Source organism: Myotis brandtii, unplaced genomic scaffold, assembly GCF_000412655.1.
Source record: "Myotis brandtii unplaced genomic scaffold, ASM41265v1 scaffold1084, whole genome shotgun sequence".
NCBI lineage: Eukaryota > Metazoa > Chordata > Mammalia > Chiroptera > Vespertilionidae > Myotis > Myotis brandtii.
The window spans coordinates 4,422-25,370 of NW_005353690.1; the positions used below are offsets into that span (position 1 = coordinate 4,422).

Below are 20,949 nucleotides of genomic sequence, written 5' to 3' on the forward strand. Positions count from 1 at the left end.
GGAACAATGTCTGAATAGCATAACATACCTAAGTATCATTGCTGATCAAGTTCATCCTATCATGTTGATGGCGTATCCCAATGGAGATGGCTTCTTCTAACAAGACAATGTGCCATGCCACGGTGCTCTTATTGTGCAGGAGTGGTTTCAAGAGCATGAGGGAGACTTTACCTTGCTTAGGTGGCCCCCACAATCACCAGATCTCAAGCCAATTGAGAATTTGTGGGACGAAGTTAAAAGAGCCATCAGGCAGCTGATTCCACAACCATCAAATCTCACAGAACTGGACAGTGCTATTCATCAGGCATGGTGTCAGATTCTTTGCATCACTTTTCAACATCTCGTGGAGTCAATGCCAAGAAGAATCACCACAGTACTGAAGGCAAAATGTGGCCCAGCGAAGTACTGATGGGGTGGTCATAATAATCTGGCCACTCAGTATATGTATATATATATCCCACGTTCAAAGGCTGTTAAATTGTGTTGTTTACCCATATCTTCAGAAAAAAAATCACTTCTACTGTCGTGGTAAACAACCTGCTTCCCTATTTATAATGGTCTGGCCTTCTAGCAACTTCAGCGCGAAATTATAGCTAATTTGCTTACAAACGTTAGGTGGTCATAATAATCTGGCCACTCAGTATATGTATATATATATCCCACGTTCAAAGGCTGTTAAATTGTGTTGTTTACCCATATCTTCAGAAAAAAAATCACTTCTACTGTCGTGGTAAACAACCTGCTTCCCTATTTATAATGGTCTGGCCTTCTAGCAACTTCAGCGCGAAATTATAGCTAATTTGCTTACAAACGTTAGGTGGTCATAATAATCTGGCCACTCATTGTGCCTGTGTGTTCCTGTGAGCTGTATATATATATAGCTCACTCCCACTGTCCGTGAGGCTCTCCTCCTCTCTTCCCAACTCCGCCTCTCCCTCTGCTGCTGGTCTCTCTTGGAGTCAACCAGGTCCTTCCAGAAGAGAGCACCCATTCTCAGGCCTCTGCCTCCACTGGGTGACCCTCTCTGGCCAGGGGTGGCGATGAAGAAAAAGGAAAAGGGGCTGCTGAGTGAAAAGCCAAGCATGTATCCTATTGGACAAGAGCAAGGATAAAAGGACATGTAAACACATATTTTAGTCTTTTTTTTTCTATTAAGTTTTTCCAAACTACTTTTTTTAAAATCCTCACATGAGGACATTTTTTCCATTGATTTTTTAGAGACAGTGGAAGGGAGAGGGAGAGACAGAGAGAAACACTGATGTGAGAGAGACACATTGATTGGTTGCCTCCCACATGCCCCCGAACAGGGCTGGGAGCCTGCAACCGAGGTATGTGCCCTGGACTGGAATCGAACCCAGGACCCTTCAGTCCGCAGGCCGATGCTCTATCCACTGAGCAAAACTGGCTAGAGCAAACTACTTTTTAATATAAATAACTAAAAAAAATTCTCCTGAAATCTTTCTAACCATTTCAAAGGCTATTTTATTTTACCCTTATAGGGTCAAATAGGTAAGTATTATTACCTTTTAGAGATTTAAAAACGCAAGCATTAGAGAAACTAACCATTGTATCCAAGGCTCCACCTTAGGTCTCACATTACTAATACTAAGTTGAGGCTAGTACCTATGATTTCTGCCTCCATGGCATTACGCCAGCTCTTGATGAAAGAGAATTACTCGGTTCACACTATTAATCATTTAAAGAACACACATCCAAGGCTAGGGACTCCAGATGGGCTGAATGAGACACAACCCCCACCTTCAGAGTCAAGGAAGGAGAGTGGGTGCTATTCCAGAGGTGCAACCCCTCTGGCTTCTCAGCTCCATCAGGAGAGAAGCAGTCGTTGAGGGGACTTCCATGGGTGTGATCTCCTGCCTACCTCTCCACCTTCCTCATGGGGCATGGTTGGCACAGCTTGCCCAGATCTGGTTGCTGTGTGTGCCGGGAATCCCACATGTTGACATAGCTCTGCAGTGCAGGTGGGGAAGCTGGGGTAGGAAGTGATAGCGTTCCTACAGAAGCACGCACAGGTGACACTGTGGTTAGAAGCATTGCTCTGTGGGTCCTGAGGGATGAGGAACCAACCTGGGAAGGAAAAAGTCCATTTCTTCTACAGAAGAGTAACCTCAGGGCGGCCAGGGGAGGAAGACTTCGGAACTCCCTGGAACAACATGGTCTCACCCCACCTGAACTATTGCGGGTCCCGTATCTCCTCTGAATTGTCATATAATCATTACAAAGATCATTGAAAGCAGAAAAGATGATTTTCAAGAAAAATAAAGAGAAGGGAATAAAAAGAAGAATTATATAAGAAGATAATGGTAGGAAGAAAAACTTTAAAAGACTCAAATTAGATAACAGCAATTATAAAAATTTGAGAACAAATTTGAAAATTAACAATTAAAACTAAATATAAAATGATTTAAAGTAAAAAATCATAATAGACTAAAACGAAATTGCAATTAATGTTAAAGTAAATTATAATTAAACTTACACTTTTTAAAGATTTTATGAATTATAATTACTTACACTTTATAAAGATTATTAGAGATAAATAGTATTAAGTTAAAAACTATAGTTAAAATAATATTATAGAAATGATGAGCATACCAATAGAAAAATGGACAAAGAACATGAATTCACATATGACAATTTCAAATAATAATATGTATGTGCAAAAATGTTCAATCTCTTAAGTAGTAAAATAAATGCAAATTAAAATTACATGTGCCCGGCCGGTGTGGCTCAGTGGTTGAGTCTCGACCTGTGAACCAAGAGGTCACAGTTCAATTCCTGGTCAGGGCACATGCCTGGGTTGCAAGTTCGATCTCCAGTAAGGGGCATGCAGGAGGCAGCTGATCAATGATTCTCTCTCATCACTGATGTTTCTATCTCTCTAAAATCAATACAAATATTTTTTAAAAAACAACTATGTGCTATTGTTTTTTACTTACCAAGTTGGTAACAGTTTGAAAAATAATGATATTCAGTATAGTCAGAGTACAGGAAACAACCACTTCCCATTCTACAGGTGGAACTGTAAATTTTTTCAGCATATAGGGTTTAGTAAGACACACGAGAAGCTTGAAAATAAACATACTTTTTTTTCTTAATTTTTAAAATTGTTGTAAAATACATATAGCATAAACTTTATCATCACAACCCTGAATAGTTCAGTGGCCTTACTTAAGTACAGTGATCTCACTGTGCAATCACCACCACCATTTATCTCCAGAGCTGTTCCATCTGGCAAACCAAACTTTATACCCATTAAACAATATTTCCCCATTCCCTCGGTCCCCAGTCCCTGGTAACCACTATTCCACTTCCTGTCTCTATAGATGTGACTACTCTATTATCTCATATAAGTGGAATCATACAGTATTTATCTTTTAAATGCATACTCTTTTGCTCAGTAATTTAATTGCCAGGACTTTACCCTTGGAAGATAATCACAAAAATACACAACAAATTATCTACAAAAATCTTCAGCAAAACATTGTTAGTAGTGTTTTAAAACTTAGGAAAAAAATTGCCCAATAGTGGGAAATTTGATAAATAAAGATTATATGAAGGAATACTATATATCATTATTAAAAATATTGTTGTAAAGGAATGACATGGAAAAGAGAATCACAATATATTTAGCAAAGTCATTAGTAGGCTAAAGAACAGTAATTTTAGGATCCCATTAATTTTGTAGAAAAAAATGTATGTATATTCTTAATATATTAGTAGTTACTTATGGATAGTGGATATTTATGAGAGATTTTATTTTTCAATGGTCTGTTTATCTACATTTATACAATGAACACATGTCATTTTTAGTAACTAAAAGTTACTCAAGAAAGATTAAGAAGAATAAGATAGTTTAAAATAAGAATTCTAAACTAAGAATTTAAAAATAAAATCGATCTAAGTAATTTAAATACCTAAAACACAAACAAACAAAATACGATACCAGGACTTGGAAATATTATTAATGAGATATTTTAAATCAAGCAGAATAAAATGAGCACTACCAGAAAAACACAGAATCATCCTTTAATGAGCCCCATCGAATGCCAGGTGCTGTCTGTATGAGGTGCTTTAAATATATGAACTGAAGCAGAGTAAGAGGTAAAATTATTTTTATTTAAATGAAGCAATGGTTCATAAGAAAAGGAAGAGAGGCCAGAGGGGGAGAGATTGACTGGGATCCGATCCTGACTGATGACGTAATAGCCAAGAGACCGAGAACAGATACATTTCATTTCTATGCAGTGCACCAACCCATGTGGTCTACCCTTACCTCCTAGTCACCAACCTGCTGTTTAGCCATCAGCTTGAGGAAAGAGTAAAAGAGCTCTGACTTGTAAGTGTTTGCCTTCTATTGTGGTAACACCATTCCCACCAGGGTCAATCTCAAGCTGCCCGGCTGATGTTGCTGCATGTAGAACTGGATGACGCAGAATGGGGGGCAGCTCGTACAAGGCAGGGAGAGCTTTTTCAGCGCATTGCTGCTTTGAATTCCTCACTGAGGGGCTGCCTTGGACATATCTGCGCCGCTGTTCCTCTCTTTCCATCTTTTGATTTTCTCAGTTTCTGAGACGAATGATTATAATGGATTCAACATATTCTTTTGTTTTCTTTTTTAAATTTATTGATTTCAGAGAGGAAGGGAGAGGGTGAGAGAGATAGAAACATCAATGATGAGAATAATTGATCGGCTGCCTCCTGAATGCCCCACATTGAGAACCGAGCCGGAAACTGGGCATGTGCCCTGACTGGGAATCAAACCGTGACCTCCTGTCTCAAAGGTCAGTGCTCAACAACTGAGCCACATTGACCAGGCTCCCTTTGCATCTTTGCCTAATAATCACATTTGCCATGGTTATAGCAATCACTGCAATATTCATATTGGGCATCAGGGCTCGGGTATGTAAGGCTCATGAGGGCAGTTTCTTGTGAGAGAGCAGCATGAGGTGGTGGCAGAGTACTAGACTGAATCGCCGGAGATCTGGAATTTCCCCCGGTTCTGCTGAAATGAAGCTGTATGGTCTTGGGAAACTCACTCAGCCTCTCTGTGCCAGCTTCATCTGTGAAATAAAGAGGAAGATTAGAGGATTGTCACAGTCACTTCCACTTGAAAGTCCTGAGATCCCTAATGAAAGCATTGCATTGTCTACTCTAGACTCTTGTTCCAGGCTGAGGATTGTGACCCACTGTGCTTTGGAACACATGAGTAAGACAGTCCCACTGGAGCTGAGATGCCCACAAAGTGTCCTCCTGGGCTGCCTCTCTGAGCTGGGACAAAAGTGAAACCAAACAGGGCAACGTACTCGGGTGAGAACCAGTGTGTAGAATGTATACTTTTCCACGCTATTAGCATCAATAAACAGGCATTCCTCTGCTTGTCCAACCTCGCAGTAGAAGTGCTCATGTAACCTTGATGCATTTTGAGCATTTGTTATTTGGAAGTAAAGAGGCTAACAGCCTGCCTTTCAGAAATCTCTCAAGATCCATGACAGGTGGATATCATGAAAGGGTTAGGGAAATGTCCTGTGCTCTCAAGTAAAAATGGTTTGAAAATTCATCAAGGCCAGAGGAGCCATTCAGGAGAGATGACAAATAGAATGTGCCTGTTTAAGGATCAGCGATGAGAAATGAGCCTTTTCTGACTTGCGTGCTGGTTGTCAGAGGTGATCCCTCCAAATCCAACAGGAAGGAAATCAAAGGTTCTGAGACCCTGGGAGAGCTTTTGGAAGAATGAGACAGGAACGAGGCTGAGTTGGCCTCTCCCTCTCTCAAGAGACCTTTCCCCACTCACTGGCATCCCTCCTTCCCTGCCCTGATACCAACTCTCAGTATGTCAGCCACCATATTCTGATGAACGTAGAATAAGGAGAAAAGAAATGAAGTGTCAAGGAAAAAAATCAAAAAGAAAAAAACTATAACAGAAGAATGTCCAGGAAATGGCAGAGGATGGCCTTTTAGAAATCTGCTATAAATTTGTTGAGACTTTAAATAATCTTAATAGCAGAGGACCAAGGAATCTTGGTGCATTGCCAAGTTATAACTCATGTGTAAAATTTATTTTAGCTGCATGGTGTTAAGTGATGTCTGTGAAGCAGAATGGTCACCAGAGCCCATCCTATGACACGTTGTGGCCCAGAATATACAATCTATTGTGAGCAAGAAATTAGTAGCAAAGGGTACCATTAAGCGGAAGTCAAAGATAGATGGAGAGGTTCCTGTAACATGGAATCTCTGACTCATGATTTTACTAGATGCACAGGCAGTGCAATGAACAGTTTTACTTGAACAGTGATGAGATGCTAAAGGGAGACAATATGATTTGTGTGCCATTGTTATATGGTATTTATGAATGATGTATTCATTGTTGACTTGTTTCATGACATTTGGGGATTTTGAATATCTTTGAGTATCTTGCCCAAAATTCTTATATTCAAAATATGTCCAATAAGCACATTTGCACATGTACACACACACACACACACACACACACACACAACACTACAGTTTTAGGGCCTCATTGTTTTTGTATGATTCTTAATTGGTGGGAAAGCTTTAAGGCTGATGTCCTGTTACAGCTTGTCGAATGTCTTGGTCCATATTTGCAGAAAATCTTTATATTGATTGTGTGCGCTACCTACGGAGCACTTGTCAGTGATTTTAATTGGTTTGCTATAACTATGGCAACTATATGTCCTAGATTTTCTAGGATGATCCTGATTTCAAGGACTGATGTAATTGTCTCTATAAGTACATAAGTAATAGTCAGAGCATGTGCTCCAATTTTTAGCTCATGTAGCATGATCATTATATCTATATTCTATTTCAGCACAGGTCAGAGTGCTCTATTGTGCAGTTTAAATGCTACTGAAAAGAGCTGGGGTGAGGGTAAGCGACACACTGATTAGCTTTTCTAGCTGGGGACCAGACCCAGGGCTCTCCTCCCTGGTTCCTCATCACGCAGGTCATGGTCTTTCTGTTGTTACTCCTCCTTCTCACACATCTTTTCCTACACTTCCAGCTAGTATATCAGGAAAAGGGTAGAGGGGGGATCACTAGGATTTTGCATTTGGCAAACTTTTGTTTAAAGTTGGGATTGAGGCCCTGGCCAGGTAGCTCAGTTGGCTAGAGCATCATCCTGATACACCAAGATTGCAGGTTCAATCCCTGGTCAGGGCATATATAAGAATCAACCAATGAATGCATAAATAAGTGGAACAACAAAAATTTATGTTTCTCTCTCTCTCTCTCTCTCTCTCTCTCTCTCTCACACACACACACACACACACACACACACACACACACACAGATCAATAAATAAAAATTAAAGAAAAAAAGTTGGGATTGAAAAACAGAGTATGTAGTGAAAACCTTCTTCCTACCTTGAGACTTCTGGAATTGCTTGTTAGAGTGATTTAGAAGTCTAGTTGGATTTCTTTCAAGGACGGGGGAAATTGGAGATGATTGGCATTTTAACAGCAAAAGCATTTGTTTATTTGTTTGCACCATTAATTCCAATCACTAGCATGGTGGGAAAGCATGAAATTACTCAGGGTGAAGGAGTTTCAAGGTAATACTGCTCAATGGCCAAACTAAGATTTGTGAAGAATCAAATTACTGCTCAGTTAGTTCTCTGCCCTGCATCAAAGTTAACTGCTGATATTCATTCTTTTTACTTAGAGTGCTGGTTTCTTAACTGGAGACTGAGAAAATATGTTGTATCATTGCTGTAGACATTTGGGTAGGCCTTATGTGATTAGGAAGATTCTTTAGTGAGGTCACCTGTGTCTCAGAACCTAGGAAACACAGAACAGCTGAACCTCAGGAAGACAAGGTGCCTCGACAGAACTGGCCATTATGAAAAGTAAGGTTGGAAGGCCTTTCTCGGTTCTAGGCAATTCCAGAAGCTTCTGGAGCTGTGGGTCTTCACTTCAGTGCTCCTTGACTTGTAGGACTATGCTAATTCATGAATGTCTGATTTATTCTAGTCTCCCTTTCCACTGGCTTATTTTTTAGCACCTCTAACTTCTCACGTTTTCTTTTCTTCCTTTTTCCTAAAGAAAAAAAGCACCCTATTTTGGACTTTATTAAATGATAAATTAATTTCTATCATGGTTGGATAGCTATGCATTCCTCAACAGCTTTATTGATATGTAATTTGCATGTCAACAAGTTCATTCATTTTAAGTGTGCAATTCAATGGGTGTTAGTATATTTACAGAGTTAGGCAATTATCACCATAATCTAATTGTAGACCGTTTTTTATCCCCCAATAAAAAAAAAGAAACCTTGTGCCAACTAGAGTAACTCCTCATCTCACCCTATTCCTGCCCTTGGCAAGCCTAAACTACTTTCATTTTCTATACATTGGCCCATTCTGAACATTTCATCTAAATGAAATCATACAATATGTGGATTTTTGTGTCTGGCTTATTTTTTGTTTTGCATAATATCCTTGAGGTTCATCCATATTCTAGCATATGTCAGTACTTTGTTCTTTTTTATTGCTGAGTAATATTCCATTGTCTGGATATACTACACTTTGTGTATACAGTCATCAGCTAATGGATATTTGAATTGCTTTTATGCTATCATAAAGGAATTTCTTAGTTTAATTTTGGCATGTTAATTGCTAGTATATAGAAATACAATTAATTCTTGTATGTTGATCTTGTATCTTGCACCTTGGTAAAGTTGTTTTTATTAGCTTTAATAGTTTTTTAGTGGATTTCTTGGGATTTTTCTATTTTTAATGACACATCATCTGTAAATAGAGATAATTTTACTTCTTTTCTAATGGAAGTCTTTTATTCTTCTTATAGTTTATGCTTCCACCTATCTTTAGTTTCCTACAATGCCTCATGTTTCTGAGTCAGTATCATACCTTCTCTGTTTCCTATCTTTTTGTATGTTCTAAATTTTCAAGTTTAAGTAGAGATACAAAAAAGGGGAAAAAAAACTAGAAACTCAGATTGGCTCAAGTGTTAGCTATGATTTTTGTTTGAGCAAAGTTTGCATTCTAGCTCATAGCTCTCTGGTAAATAAATGTTGCCTTTGGGACGCAGTGGTTCTCAACCTTCTGGCCCTTTAAATACAGTTCCTCATGTTGTGACCCAACCATAAAATTATTTTCGTTGCTACTTCATAACTGTAATGTTGCTACTGTTATGAATCGTAATGTAAATATCTGATATGCAAGATGGTCTTAGGCAACCCCTGTGAAAGGGTCGTTCGACCTCCAAAGGAGTCACGACCCACAGGTTGAGAACCGCTGGTTAGAGGATCATTAATAAGCTGTGGTCAGAGAGAGTATAGGTTCTGGGTATTGCAACATGTTTTCTTTAGGAGGGGCTGTAGGCCTGACTTTGAAATTGATAAAACAATATTGTTATATTAGGCATTTTTTATAAGAAGATATATCTTTTTTTAAAAATTCAGAAGTTTTCTTTGTTGTTTGTTGGTTGTAATAGATTATGAATTCTAAAGTAATTTTTAAAAATATGTATTTATTGAATTTTTTTTGAGAGAGAGGAAAAGAGAGGTGGAGAGAGAGAGAGAGAAACATCAATCAGCTTCCCTCTCTCCATCCCTACATGCATGCTGACTGGGGATCAAGTCCAAAAAATCAGACACGTGCCCTGACCAGGAATCCAAATGGCGACCTGTGAGTGCACAGGAAGATGCTCAACCAACTGAGCCACACCAAGGCCTAAAGCATTTTTATTTATTTTATTTTTTAATTGATGTATAATTGACATATACACATTAGTTTCAGGTATACAACATCATGAGTCTATACTTGTATATATTGTGAAATGATCACCACAATAAATCTAGCTAACATCTGTCCTCATACATAGTTTCAATTTTTTTCTTGTGATGAGGACTTTCAAGATCCACTATAGTTAAAAATACTGCATTGCATCTCTAAAGTACTTTTAGATTACTTGATAAGACCATTTACATGTTTCTGTGTCATAAAAAGTGAAGGCACCACACTATAATTCATGATTAGCCTTCATCATATGTATTTGGTTGAATGAACACATTTAATAGTATAAGGAAATAAATATATTTAAAATATATAGTGGTTCTGTTGTCTCTGTATTCCCCAGGGAACTCTTTCCTTTGTAATTGATTATTTTGGTAAGAATTTCTTGAGCACCTGTTTTATGTAGAACCTCCAAGAAGTGCTGTACTATTGGGGTAATAAGTGTAAAGGGTGTTGTTTGTGGAGGGGAGGTCCCAAAGAAACAAAAGACATCATTTCTGGGATTTTTACTTCCCTGTAGAACAAAGGTTAAAACATATTGTACAACTTGAGAACTCGTACAAAATAGCATGTAGTCTCAGAACTGCAAAGGAGCACAATACAATTTGCATACATGTATGTTGAAAATAACAAAATGATGATGTGCAATAATAAATCCAATACCCTGCTACTGATTAGGAATACAGATATGAAAAAAACAGTCTCTGTCCTGCAGACTCCAGGAGTAATAAATCAGCGCATAATTGGAGATGGAAAATGTTACTGCTTTTTTTGTGGTATCTTTGGAAGAAGTGGATTCCATGCTGTGTTGTGGCTGACTGCTTTTTAATGTTGAAAGGTACTGAAGATAGTAAACCTGATATACTCAGGGGAGGCCTGTATGGTGGACTTCACAAACTCAGGGACTTCAAGTAGCCACATAAGATGGTCTGAAAGTAAATCTTCTTAACTAAAATCAAGTCACGGTGGATAGTCATGTCGTAGGCCAGTATCTTTCTTGACAAAGGTAAATCTTTACCTTAATTGAGCCTGTCTATTGTCTTTTTGCATCTAGAATAACATACCTTTGGAATGTTAGTGTAATCCCCCTCTTTTCCAGACCTCTAAAGGCACAATCTCCCATCAGAGGAGGAGATCACAGAACCCCTCATTGTTACCTTCTTCCCTGATACCATCTCTATGTGCTGTAAATGTTAACTATCCTGTATGCACTAATGAAAAGAAGTATTTATTTCTTCATTTAACTCATTATCCAGTCCCAGACATTTCCTCTCTTTGCTTTCTCCCACCTCCCTAATCTACCACTAATGAATTTCATGTACCCTCCTTACGTCTCCTCCTTTGATTATAATGTGTAAAATAAACTGCAAAATTGTCATTCTCCTGAGCATTTCCTCACTCTGTTGAGATTTTGCTTCCCAGCGACTGTCGTCAGTTTGGCTCAAATAAAGTCATAAAAATTCCTACAGGTTTGGATGTTTGTTATGTTGACAGTAGTTAGAAGAATGAACTTCCTGGGAAGTTGCCCCATTAGAAGCCTCTTATGTTGACAGTAGTTACTAGTAGAATGAACTTCCTGGGAAGTTGCCCCATTAGAAGCCTTTGGGGCAGTGAGGACCACAACTCCCAGAATGCCACACTCCCCTGGCACTCTCCAGTCCAGATTAAGGGCGAGCTGTCCCGGCACCCCTGGCGCCAGATCGAGACTACAATTCCCACTATACCCAGGGGCTCCGGAAACCCTGTCAAACACCACCTGTTGCCATAGCATCCGGGTCCGGAACAACCAATCCGGGTGTCCCTTCAGAGTAGAGGCGGGCCGTTTGTATCTCCCACCAACCGGAGGCATTTCGTTGTGGAGCGTGACCGGAGGAGGTGGGAGCGGAGGACCCGCGCCTTCTCCTTGCTACTTGGGGTCGCGGCCTTGCTCCCGCCGTGCGAGGCAAGCGTCCGGGTACGTCCACGCGCGTGTGTGCGCGTGGAGCCTGAAGTGCTCGGGGGTCCGCGCTAGGGGCTCTGCAGGGACAGAAGCAGCCATGGGCGGGGCCTCCAGCACACGCCGGGTCACCTTCGAGGCGGACGAGAATGAGAACATCACCGTGGTGAAGGGCATCCGGGTGAGTGACAGTGGGCGGGCGGAGGGCCAGTACTCGGACCCCAAACCTCCGACCTTCCCGGGACCCGCTCAGCCTGGTTCCCCTCGTCCTGGCCCCCAGTGTTGTCTGGCCCGAAGCCGAGTTTTCTGCAAAGAAGCTTGAAGTTTCAAGACTTGGGACGTTCATTCAGAGCTGTGATCCGGTTGTGTGCCAAGTGCTGAGCACTGCTGGGTGGGGAGTGCCAGGTTGATTTAGATCCTCCAGAGGCTTACAGTATAGTGTTGACTGCATTGCTCACTCGTTGTGGGACTTAATTTGAAACCCCTGCCTCACTGTACCCATCTGTGAAATGGGGCTTGTCTTATTTCTCCTGGGTTCAGGACCCGGACCTTGCTTGTGCACTGCCCACATTACCTCTCTTGGGGCCAAGTGGCATTTTTAAGGAACCCTTTATTTGTTCTGTCATTTAGTACTCTTGATCTCATGCCACCCATTTCCCCAGCACATACACACCCACACACCCCTCCATCAGAGACTTTTTTGGCCTCGGGTGACTTTTGGCTTTTCCCTCCTTCCATTTCACTCGACATCTCGTCTTTCCCAGGCACCTCCTCTGTGGCCCGTCAGGCCTTGGTTCTGGACGAGGCCCAGTTGCTTCAGGACCGGTGCCTGCCAGCCTGATAGGGCTTGAGATAGGATTGCAGTTTTTCAGACCACTGGAAGGAACGCCGTCAGCTCCCACCCAGACATTGTAGGGAGTTTTTAAATGCCATGCCCCAGCCATGTGCTTGATACATAAGCTGGGGACTTGATTTTTCTCCAGGGTGGCAGTATCCCAGCGCTAACTTCTCCCCTGCACCTGAACTTGGAGCCTCACATTTGTGGAAGTCTGCCTGACTCTAGTGAAAGGAAGCACTTTGACTTCTGAGAGTTTTATAATCGTTGTTACTTTTCTTCCTCTGTTATTGCACACCCAGCATAAGTGAATTATGTGTGTTAATTTTTAGCATTTGTGATTAGGAAATAAAACTTATTGAGTACTTTAAAGTGTTTAAAAACTTTCTACTCCGAAACTGTTACCTTGAGAAGAATTTTATTAAAGTCTTCTTTACAGAAACTCAGACTGTTGAACTCCATTTTTGGTCTGTGACCAGCATTTCTTTATAGCATATTAATTAATGGCATAACCACATTTTAAAATAAGATGTCAGAGGCTGTATTCTTTGAGCTTTTGTGGTTTAATTGGTACCATTTGGAGTAAAATAACAATTACTGTAAACTCTGAGTTTTATACAGAGATTTGTTTAATCTTGCTGTTAGGCATTGAGTGTTCTAAGCCAAAGGGTAGAAAAGAAATAAAAGCAAGGAAAAGCAAAGTAAGTTTTGGGTGAGAAGACACTGGGTAGAAAAATGTATTAATCCATGTTCACATACTTTAGTACAGACACGGTAATGGCAACAAACAAAATCAAAAGAGAATTTGGCTACAGCACAGAGATTCTTGTCAAATATTAGGTAAAGTTAAATAAGTGTGATAGTAGGGATAGGCATTAGATCAAAATGGGAAGATGGACTAGAAAAGCCTTTTATTTTTAAACTTTTTTATTTTTACACAAAAGGAGCTATTTCCTTTGGGCACTCAACTTAATGGAGGTGTCTTATTTATTTTTTTCTTTCTTGCAGAGTACGTGTTATCTATTCTGGTTCAAGCACACACCATGCTCATTTGACCTCTGTGCTTGCTTTTCTGCTGTATATACTCTTCACCTGGAATGGCCTTTCAGTGTTCTCCCTGTTGCTTCAAATCCTTTTTTCAAGGATGATTTGCAATCTCTCTGACCTTCAGTTTTCTCATCTGCAAAATGATGAGGCTTGAGGACAGCACTACGCTCTCTAATCTCTTCCAGGTTTGAAATCCTGTGAGTTTAGTGGCACCATAAGTTTCTTGTGGCCGTACTCAGCCCATCACAGTTTCCTCTAAAAATAGCATGCTGTTGAATTGTTGAGTACTAAGGGGCCACTGCGATTTTTTTCGAGGTCTTGGTCAAAAGAACACCAACTTGGAATTAAATAGACCTCAGTATAAATCTCATATTAGGTGTTTACCAACCTACAGCCTTGGACAAGTCTCATATTTGTTCTTATTTCATTATCCTGAACCAGCACTACTCGATTGTGGTAAGAAGATGAGGTAAGGATTTTTAATAAAAGGCAGCTGTTGGCCGAAACTGGTTTGGCTCAGTGGATAGAGCGTCGGCCTGCGGACTGAAAGGTCCCGTGTTTGATTCCGGTCAAGGGCATGTACCTGGGTTGCGGGCACATCCCCAGTAGGAGATGTGCAGGAGGCGGCTGATCGATGTTTCTCTCTCATCGATGTTTCTAACTCTCTATCTCTCTCCCTTCCTCTCTGTAAAAAAATCAATAAAATATATTTTTTAAAAAAGGCAGCTGTTGTATAGGGTTCCTTCCACACCTAATATTCTAAGGTTCTTCGGCAGTGCTGTGTGGTTTTGTGGAAAGAGCATGGGCTTCAGAACTAGGCAGACCTGGGTTTGGTCCTAGCTCTGCCTCTCACTTCGCTGTGTGGCCCTGGACAGGCCACTTTGGATGTGTTTCCCTGTTCAGTCCATCTGGATAATGCAGCCTAATTGTGATACTTAGGTATCCAGTGCTGCTTGTGAGAATTTGACATAATGTATGTAAGCATCTAGCACTTTGAGAGCGTTTGGTACTTATATGAGTAGTAGCTGATGCGAGAGCTGATCAGAGGATGGATAGGTAAACTGATATGAACTTAAAATAATGGGTAAAAGTAAGACTATATTGTGCTCCCACAGGCACACCTGAAGAGGTGTGGACTGGGGAAGGGGAGTCCGAGTTCTGCAACGGATTGCCTGTGTGATGGTTGTCTTGGTGTTTGTAGATGTTTTCAGCTAATTGTATTATACTTAGCTTGGAACAGTCATCTCCTCTCCCCAAGGTATGGGGAAGGATAAGCAACAATGCCAGTTTTATGTGTGCCACTGTCTTCAGGTGGTGGAAACGTGGTGCTGATGAGGCCCAAATGTCACTGTTGAATTGAAGATAGGTTAGTTCAACTTGGCTGAAGAAAACTTTCCAATCTGCCCGATTGTCAAACTTTTATGGCAACACTCATAGAAATGAGAGTGTACAATAGTTCAGCAGACTCAGTCACTGCAGGAAAACCAATTCTGTGTTCCACTAATAAGGATACTGATTTCATCTTCATTTATCGTAATATACAAAGAGTAACATCTAGTAAGCAACAGGGGGCTTTGGGTAATAGGCTGTGTTTAGTTATTTTAAAATATCTTTTTATTGATTTTTTTTTTTTTCTTAGAGAGGAAGGTAGTGGGGAGGGAGAGACAGAAACATCAATGTGAGAGAAAAACATATATCTGTTGCCTCCTGTATGCACCTCGACCGGCTGGGGATCGAACCTGCAGTCTGGGCATGTGCCCTGACCAGGAATCAAACTGGAGACCTTTTGGTGCACAGGATGATGCTCAACCAACTGAACCACACTGGCCAGGGCTAGGCTGCATTTATTAATAGATCATGTTTCCTAGATTTTTCTTGCTTCAATAGCTAGGAATTAAAGGACCTACTTATAATTTTAAGTTTAAAGTTTCTTCTCACCTGTCAGGTGTTATTTTCATGGTATTTCTAAGGTCTTGTTTTTTCTTTCTTTATTCTTAGTAATTGATAGCTTTCCCCACACTTCCATAAAATAACCTGTGTTCTTACACCTGATTCTAACTTTGAATCTGAAATAACTTATAGGTTGGATGAAAGGCCACCCTCCTGCCTTGCCCTCCTCTGCAAGTCTAAAATAAATTTCTTGTGATAAAAAAGACCAAGCATTTTTATTATGTTGCATGTGTTTAATAGGATTTTTCTGAGCACCTGCTGGGCCTGCTTGGCAAGTGTGCCTCTACTCAGTCTTTCACAAGTTTATCTGAAACATCAGAGCTGTGAGTGAACCCTTCCAGAGCAAATGTCAACTTCAATGAATATCACTTTCAAACTAATATTTATCATGCTTTCCAGGCATAAGCTAATCTCTGCACCTGGCCTTGAAGTTGCAAGCTGAGATTCACAGAAGCCGGTACTCTGCTTACTTACATGGGACACAACTAGTGCTTTAGGAAGCTCTGACAGTGGAGAGCCTCTAAATCAGTGGTTCTCAACCTTCTGGCCCTTTAAATACAGTTCCTCATGTTGTGACCCAACCATAAAATTATTTTCGTTGCTACTTCATAACTGTAATGTTGCTACTGTTATGAATCGTAATGTAAATATCTGATATGCAGGATGGTCTTAGGCGACCCCTGTGAAAGGGTCGTTCGATCGCCAAAGGGGTCGTGACCCACAGGTTGAGAACCGCTGCTCTAAATGAAGAGGTTATTTCATGTGGATGTTCTTGAGGCTCCTGGAGAGAGTACATTAATAGAAGCTGCAAATCCAGTCAGTCACTGGAATGTTAAGGAGTGTTGTCCCGGTAACCAGTTAACTGGTACATGATTGGTTCCTTTCCATGAATCTCTTGGGCATTGTACCATGTTCAGCTTTCTGGATTTTATACAGACTGTAGAAGTTCACATTTCCTACTAATAACAAATACAAAGAAATACAACTTACAAACTGCACACCTAAGCTAAAAATTACAACCTATAAACATAAGCTGAAAATTACATTATATAAATGGCATTTCCCCTCCTCCCATGCCCATAGGTAAGTATTTGGGAGTAATTTCTCACAAAAAATAATGGCAATTTTTGGAGCCTATGTCTTAAAATGGTAATTGTAAAGAAAACCGGTACTCTCACAGAAAATGACCTATGCTGCATGGAAGGAAGACCAAGTGAGAAAATGGGTCTGAGTCCTTTAGTCGATTTGATAAGACATCTGGAAGAAGATGAGAAAAACTATTGCACAGGTGAAGGTTTGAATGGTTCTGCCTCATGTGGTTCCAACTCTCCGTCTTAGAGAATGGCAACTTAAAAGAAGTTTCTTTCTCCTTCTACTCTGTTCCTTGGAAGTAGAAATACTTTATTTTTATCTATCTCACCCAGTCTCCTGTTCCTGAGAAATACTGGATTCTGGGTTGGTGGGTGGTGTATTTGTGCGAATTTTTGATAAGAACAGCCAAGGTGGGTGGGAAGAGATGAGTGCGGAGACCATAGAAGAGACACATATTTTCCTCTTCTCTGGAGCACATGGTGTGAGCAGTACAAACCCAAAATTGGCCAGCCCCATTTACTTAGATTTGTTTCCAGGAGCAATAGAGAACGGGGTGGATAACCAAAGTCAGGGGACTGAATTCTGCTGTGCGGGCAGGCCTGCTTCTCTTCTCCCTACATGAGAACAGTGGTTCTTAACTTCTGTTCATTCATAGACTGCTGTACATCTGCCCAGAACAATGCAATAAGCAGACCGCTTTGCATACAATTGAAGAATTAATCCATAGACTCCTGAATCCATGGGCCTCAGAGCATAATTCTAGCATTAATGTGTATGAGTATATGTGGGTTATTTCACCATTCTTTGCTACAAATAGTTTCTGTAAGTCGCACTTGGTATTTGCCTTGATGGAGAGTCCAGAGATGTCTGGAAACCAGGTACAGTAGCTGTAGACCTTTATGGAAAGTTCTCTGTAAGCAAAGGTGTTTCCTAAAGAAGTTGCGTCTCATACAGAAGCTGCTTATCCGGCTCTTGCAGAAGCTTATGTTGTACTTTTGACCTCCATTTTGGGTCAGTTTCAATCACAAAGAAGAGCTGTTCTGTAGCTACATGTTGTGTGTATAACCCTGGCCAGCATCTCTAAATCTTGGCAGCTGCTTCACAGTGAGTACCACAGTCCACAGAGGGGAGCAGGTGAGTGTGCAGGTCTGGAAGGTCAGCTCAGCAGGTATTAACTTGAGATCCAAAGGATAACACGGCTCTTGCTTGTATCCATGAAGCTGTGAGTGGACTGGGGAGAGGGTAAGTCAATGGGAGGCTGCCATTGCTGCTCCCAGGGAAGGGTCTGAGAATGCACTTAGGAATGATTTTAAGAACAGTAACAACAAAAAAGAGGTTGACTCTCAATAAGGCAACCCTACAGCATGTTTATCAACTCAAAAAATGAAGTGTGCTCCTTTGAAGGACATGCTTATAAATTTACTTAAAAAACATAACCAAAGACCATAGTTGGAAATGTTCTGAATTTGACATTTAAGTAAACAGTTTATTTTTGACAAAAATGAAAACAAGAAATAATTAGTGATTAGGCTGAAAGAGACATTGCACTTTTACTACACAGAGAGCATAGATAAGGAACAATTAGCACCGTCTATGCTATCCCAGAACTCAATGCAATGGCTAGCGGCCTTTTCTTCTGTATGCCGTAGAGCAGGAGCTCAGAACACTACTCAGGCTGAGCCGATGAGAGGAAACCAAGATGAAGGCTCAGTTGAAATCCCAGTGATTGGAGCTGTTTTGGTAATTACCAAATATTTGTGGAGCACGTTAGAGTTTGCGATGCACCTGTCATCCTTCCTATAACTCCAGATGTTGGCATTATTTCCAGTTTTCATAAGAGGACAGTGAGGCCCATGGAGGTGCCTCCCTGGGCTGGTTGTAGCTAGTAGGTGGCCAGTGTTTTTTTCCTTTGTTCTGGGCAAGCTTTTTATTTTACTCTTAAAGAATGATACTTTTGAGGCTGATTTGGGGGTTGGAGGATTTTTTGTAGCATTCATTTTGAAAGTAACAATAGACAATGGCAAGGCTTGGATTTTGGTGAGACGAAGATGAAGTGGTATTTAGAACTATGGTGGCTTGTCTCCAATACAGGTGAGGGTGTATAGCTAGTGCTTGATTTTTAGCAAGCACGTGCACCTCTGATTAGCTTAACTATATATACTAGTATATACATCTATAGTGTAGTTGTAGTTCTTTGACTTTGACCTGAGATATATAAATTCAAATATAAAATTATATTTGTCATATTAGCTTTATATATTAGCTTTAAACACAAACTATATTAGATATGTAGTTTATAGTATATATTGTATATATATATATAGTATGTGTAATACATATATATAACAGTATAGTAATATATACTATAAATACATATATACTATAAACATACATTATATAGCATACTATATTAGTATAATATATATTATATAGTACATGATATAGCAATTAAACTAGCTTTATGACTCTAAAGCTTAAGATTTATTTTATCTCCTTGAGAGATATTTTTATTTTATCATGTGGGATTGAAGGAGTACATTGTTTAATAGTGGAGAAAGCACTGGAGTAGAGGTTGGGGGTTACTGCTTGTGGTCCTGATGTTACTCATAACTGGATGTTACTCAGGATCTCTCTCTCTCTCTCTCTCTCTCTCTCTCTCTCTCTCTCTCTTTATCTTGACTTGAGAGGATTGGAGTCAGTCTTAAAGGGTTTTTCCCAAGATGTATTTCAGCTTTGCAGGAGAGTTTCAGCAGCAGTCTCAGTGGCTTTCAGTTGTTAGAAAAGATGCACCTAGCCCTGGCATCTTCAAATAGAAAGTCCCCTGGCGCTCTTCTTTCTATTTCTCTCCCAGGGAAGGAGTCATGGGGTTTTCCTTCAGAGATCACAGCTTTTGAGCTGTGGTCTTTTCCTTTATTGTCTCACCATCATTTGGGTTTAGATCCTGAGATGTAAATAACTGTTTAGGTAGAAACTATTTTGTTCACTGATGTATCCCAAGGGCCTCAATTAGTGTTTGGCCTAGTGAACATAATATATAGGAACTCACAATTTTGTGGAAAGGCCTGTTGGCGATTTGTGCAGGGTGGGGCACAGGGAAGGTAGCTTTGGTTAGGCAGTGTTGGGATGGAATGGGGAACTGTGGTGAGAGAAGGTGTTGGGATGCTTGAACTGGATTTTTGAAAGGTGATTCCCTCCCAAGGTGCCAGGGAGGGGCAAAGGCAGGTAGGAGTGTGTAAAGGCAAAGAGAAGGCAATAAACAAGAAGCCAGTATGGGTGGAGAACAGGGTTTGAAGTATTAAGGGAAAAGCTATGGAAGTTGAGTTTGGAGAGTTAGGCCATAAAACTAGATGATGAGGAAGTCTTCAACACCATGCAAAGAATTTGGAATTTCCTGTTGACAGAAGGTAACTTGCAGGATTTGAAGCAGGGAGTTATGTAATCAGGTTTGTATTTTAGGAGGATTATTGATGGTCCATGAATTAGAGCAAGGGATTGGAGAGGAGATGATGGATTCATTAAATATTTAGGGGCTTAGGATGTCATGGCTAAGAATGAGGGGGAGAGAAGAGTCAAGGACTATCCTATGTTTTGATTTAGGAAATTCTATGGAGGTGGTCTCATTAATGAGATTAGGAATGCAAGAGGAGATTTTTTGGCAAGCACCAATTCAATTGGGACATGTTCAGCCAGGCAGTGGGATGCCAGAAAAGCCAAGGGAGGGGTTCCCAGAAGAGGAAGTTACCAAAGGTGTTAGATGCCAAAGGGAACCCACATAAATTAAGTGCTTTATAAATAGAAAGATAAAAGATTTTTTTTATAGAAATATAAACATAAAGGTTATTAGTTTGGTCAGTGGTGACTTTTATCAGAACACTTTCACTGCTGTATTGGGTTAGGGAAGGGAAATTGGAAGCAGGTCTTTGAGGGTTCAGGAGGGGACCACCCATTTACTTGACCCAGAACCCTGGGCATCATGCTTGGTGACTTCTGCTTCACTCCCACACCCAGTCAGACACGGAGTCTGGCATGAAACGGGGTTTCTGAGTGTGACCTTGAGATTCACGATTTCTGGGTTTGAATCCTGATTTCACTACTAGTAAACTGTAAAACCCAGGGTGAGTTATTTATTCTGGCTGTGCTTCATCTACACAGTGGAGGTAATAAAAGTATCTTATCTTATGGTATTGTTATGAGTAAAGTGCTTAGTTTAGGGTAGTGCCTGGCACACAGTAAGCACTCAGTGAGTGTTAGCTGTGCTGAATCCTAAATATCTTTTGGATGTGTTCTTCCTGGATTGCCATA

The 20,949-nt window shown here is 40.4% G+C and overlaps 1 protein-coding gene across 4 annotated transcripts in view; it reads left to right on the forward strand.

Moving 5' to 3' along the window:
• Positions 1-11,640: 11,640 nt before the first annotated feature.
• Positions 11,641-20,949, forward strand: part of CHCHD3 (coiled-coil-helix-coiled-coil-helix domain containing 3) — a 262,164-nt gene continuing 252,855 nt past the window's right edge. For all 4 annotated transcript variants that reach the window (XM_005857201.2, XM_005857203.2, XM_005857202.2 and 1 more), the window contains exon 1: positions 11,641-11,904. In XM_005857201.2, coding sequence (XP_005857263.1) covers positions 11,824-11,904 — 81 coding nt within the window. In that variant the 5' untranslated portion in view covers positions 11,641-11,823. The remainder of the gene's footprint in view (positions 11,905-20,949) is intronic.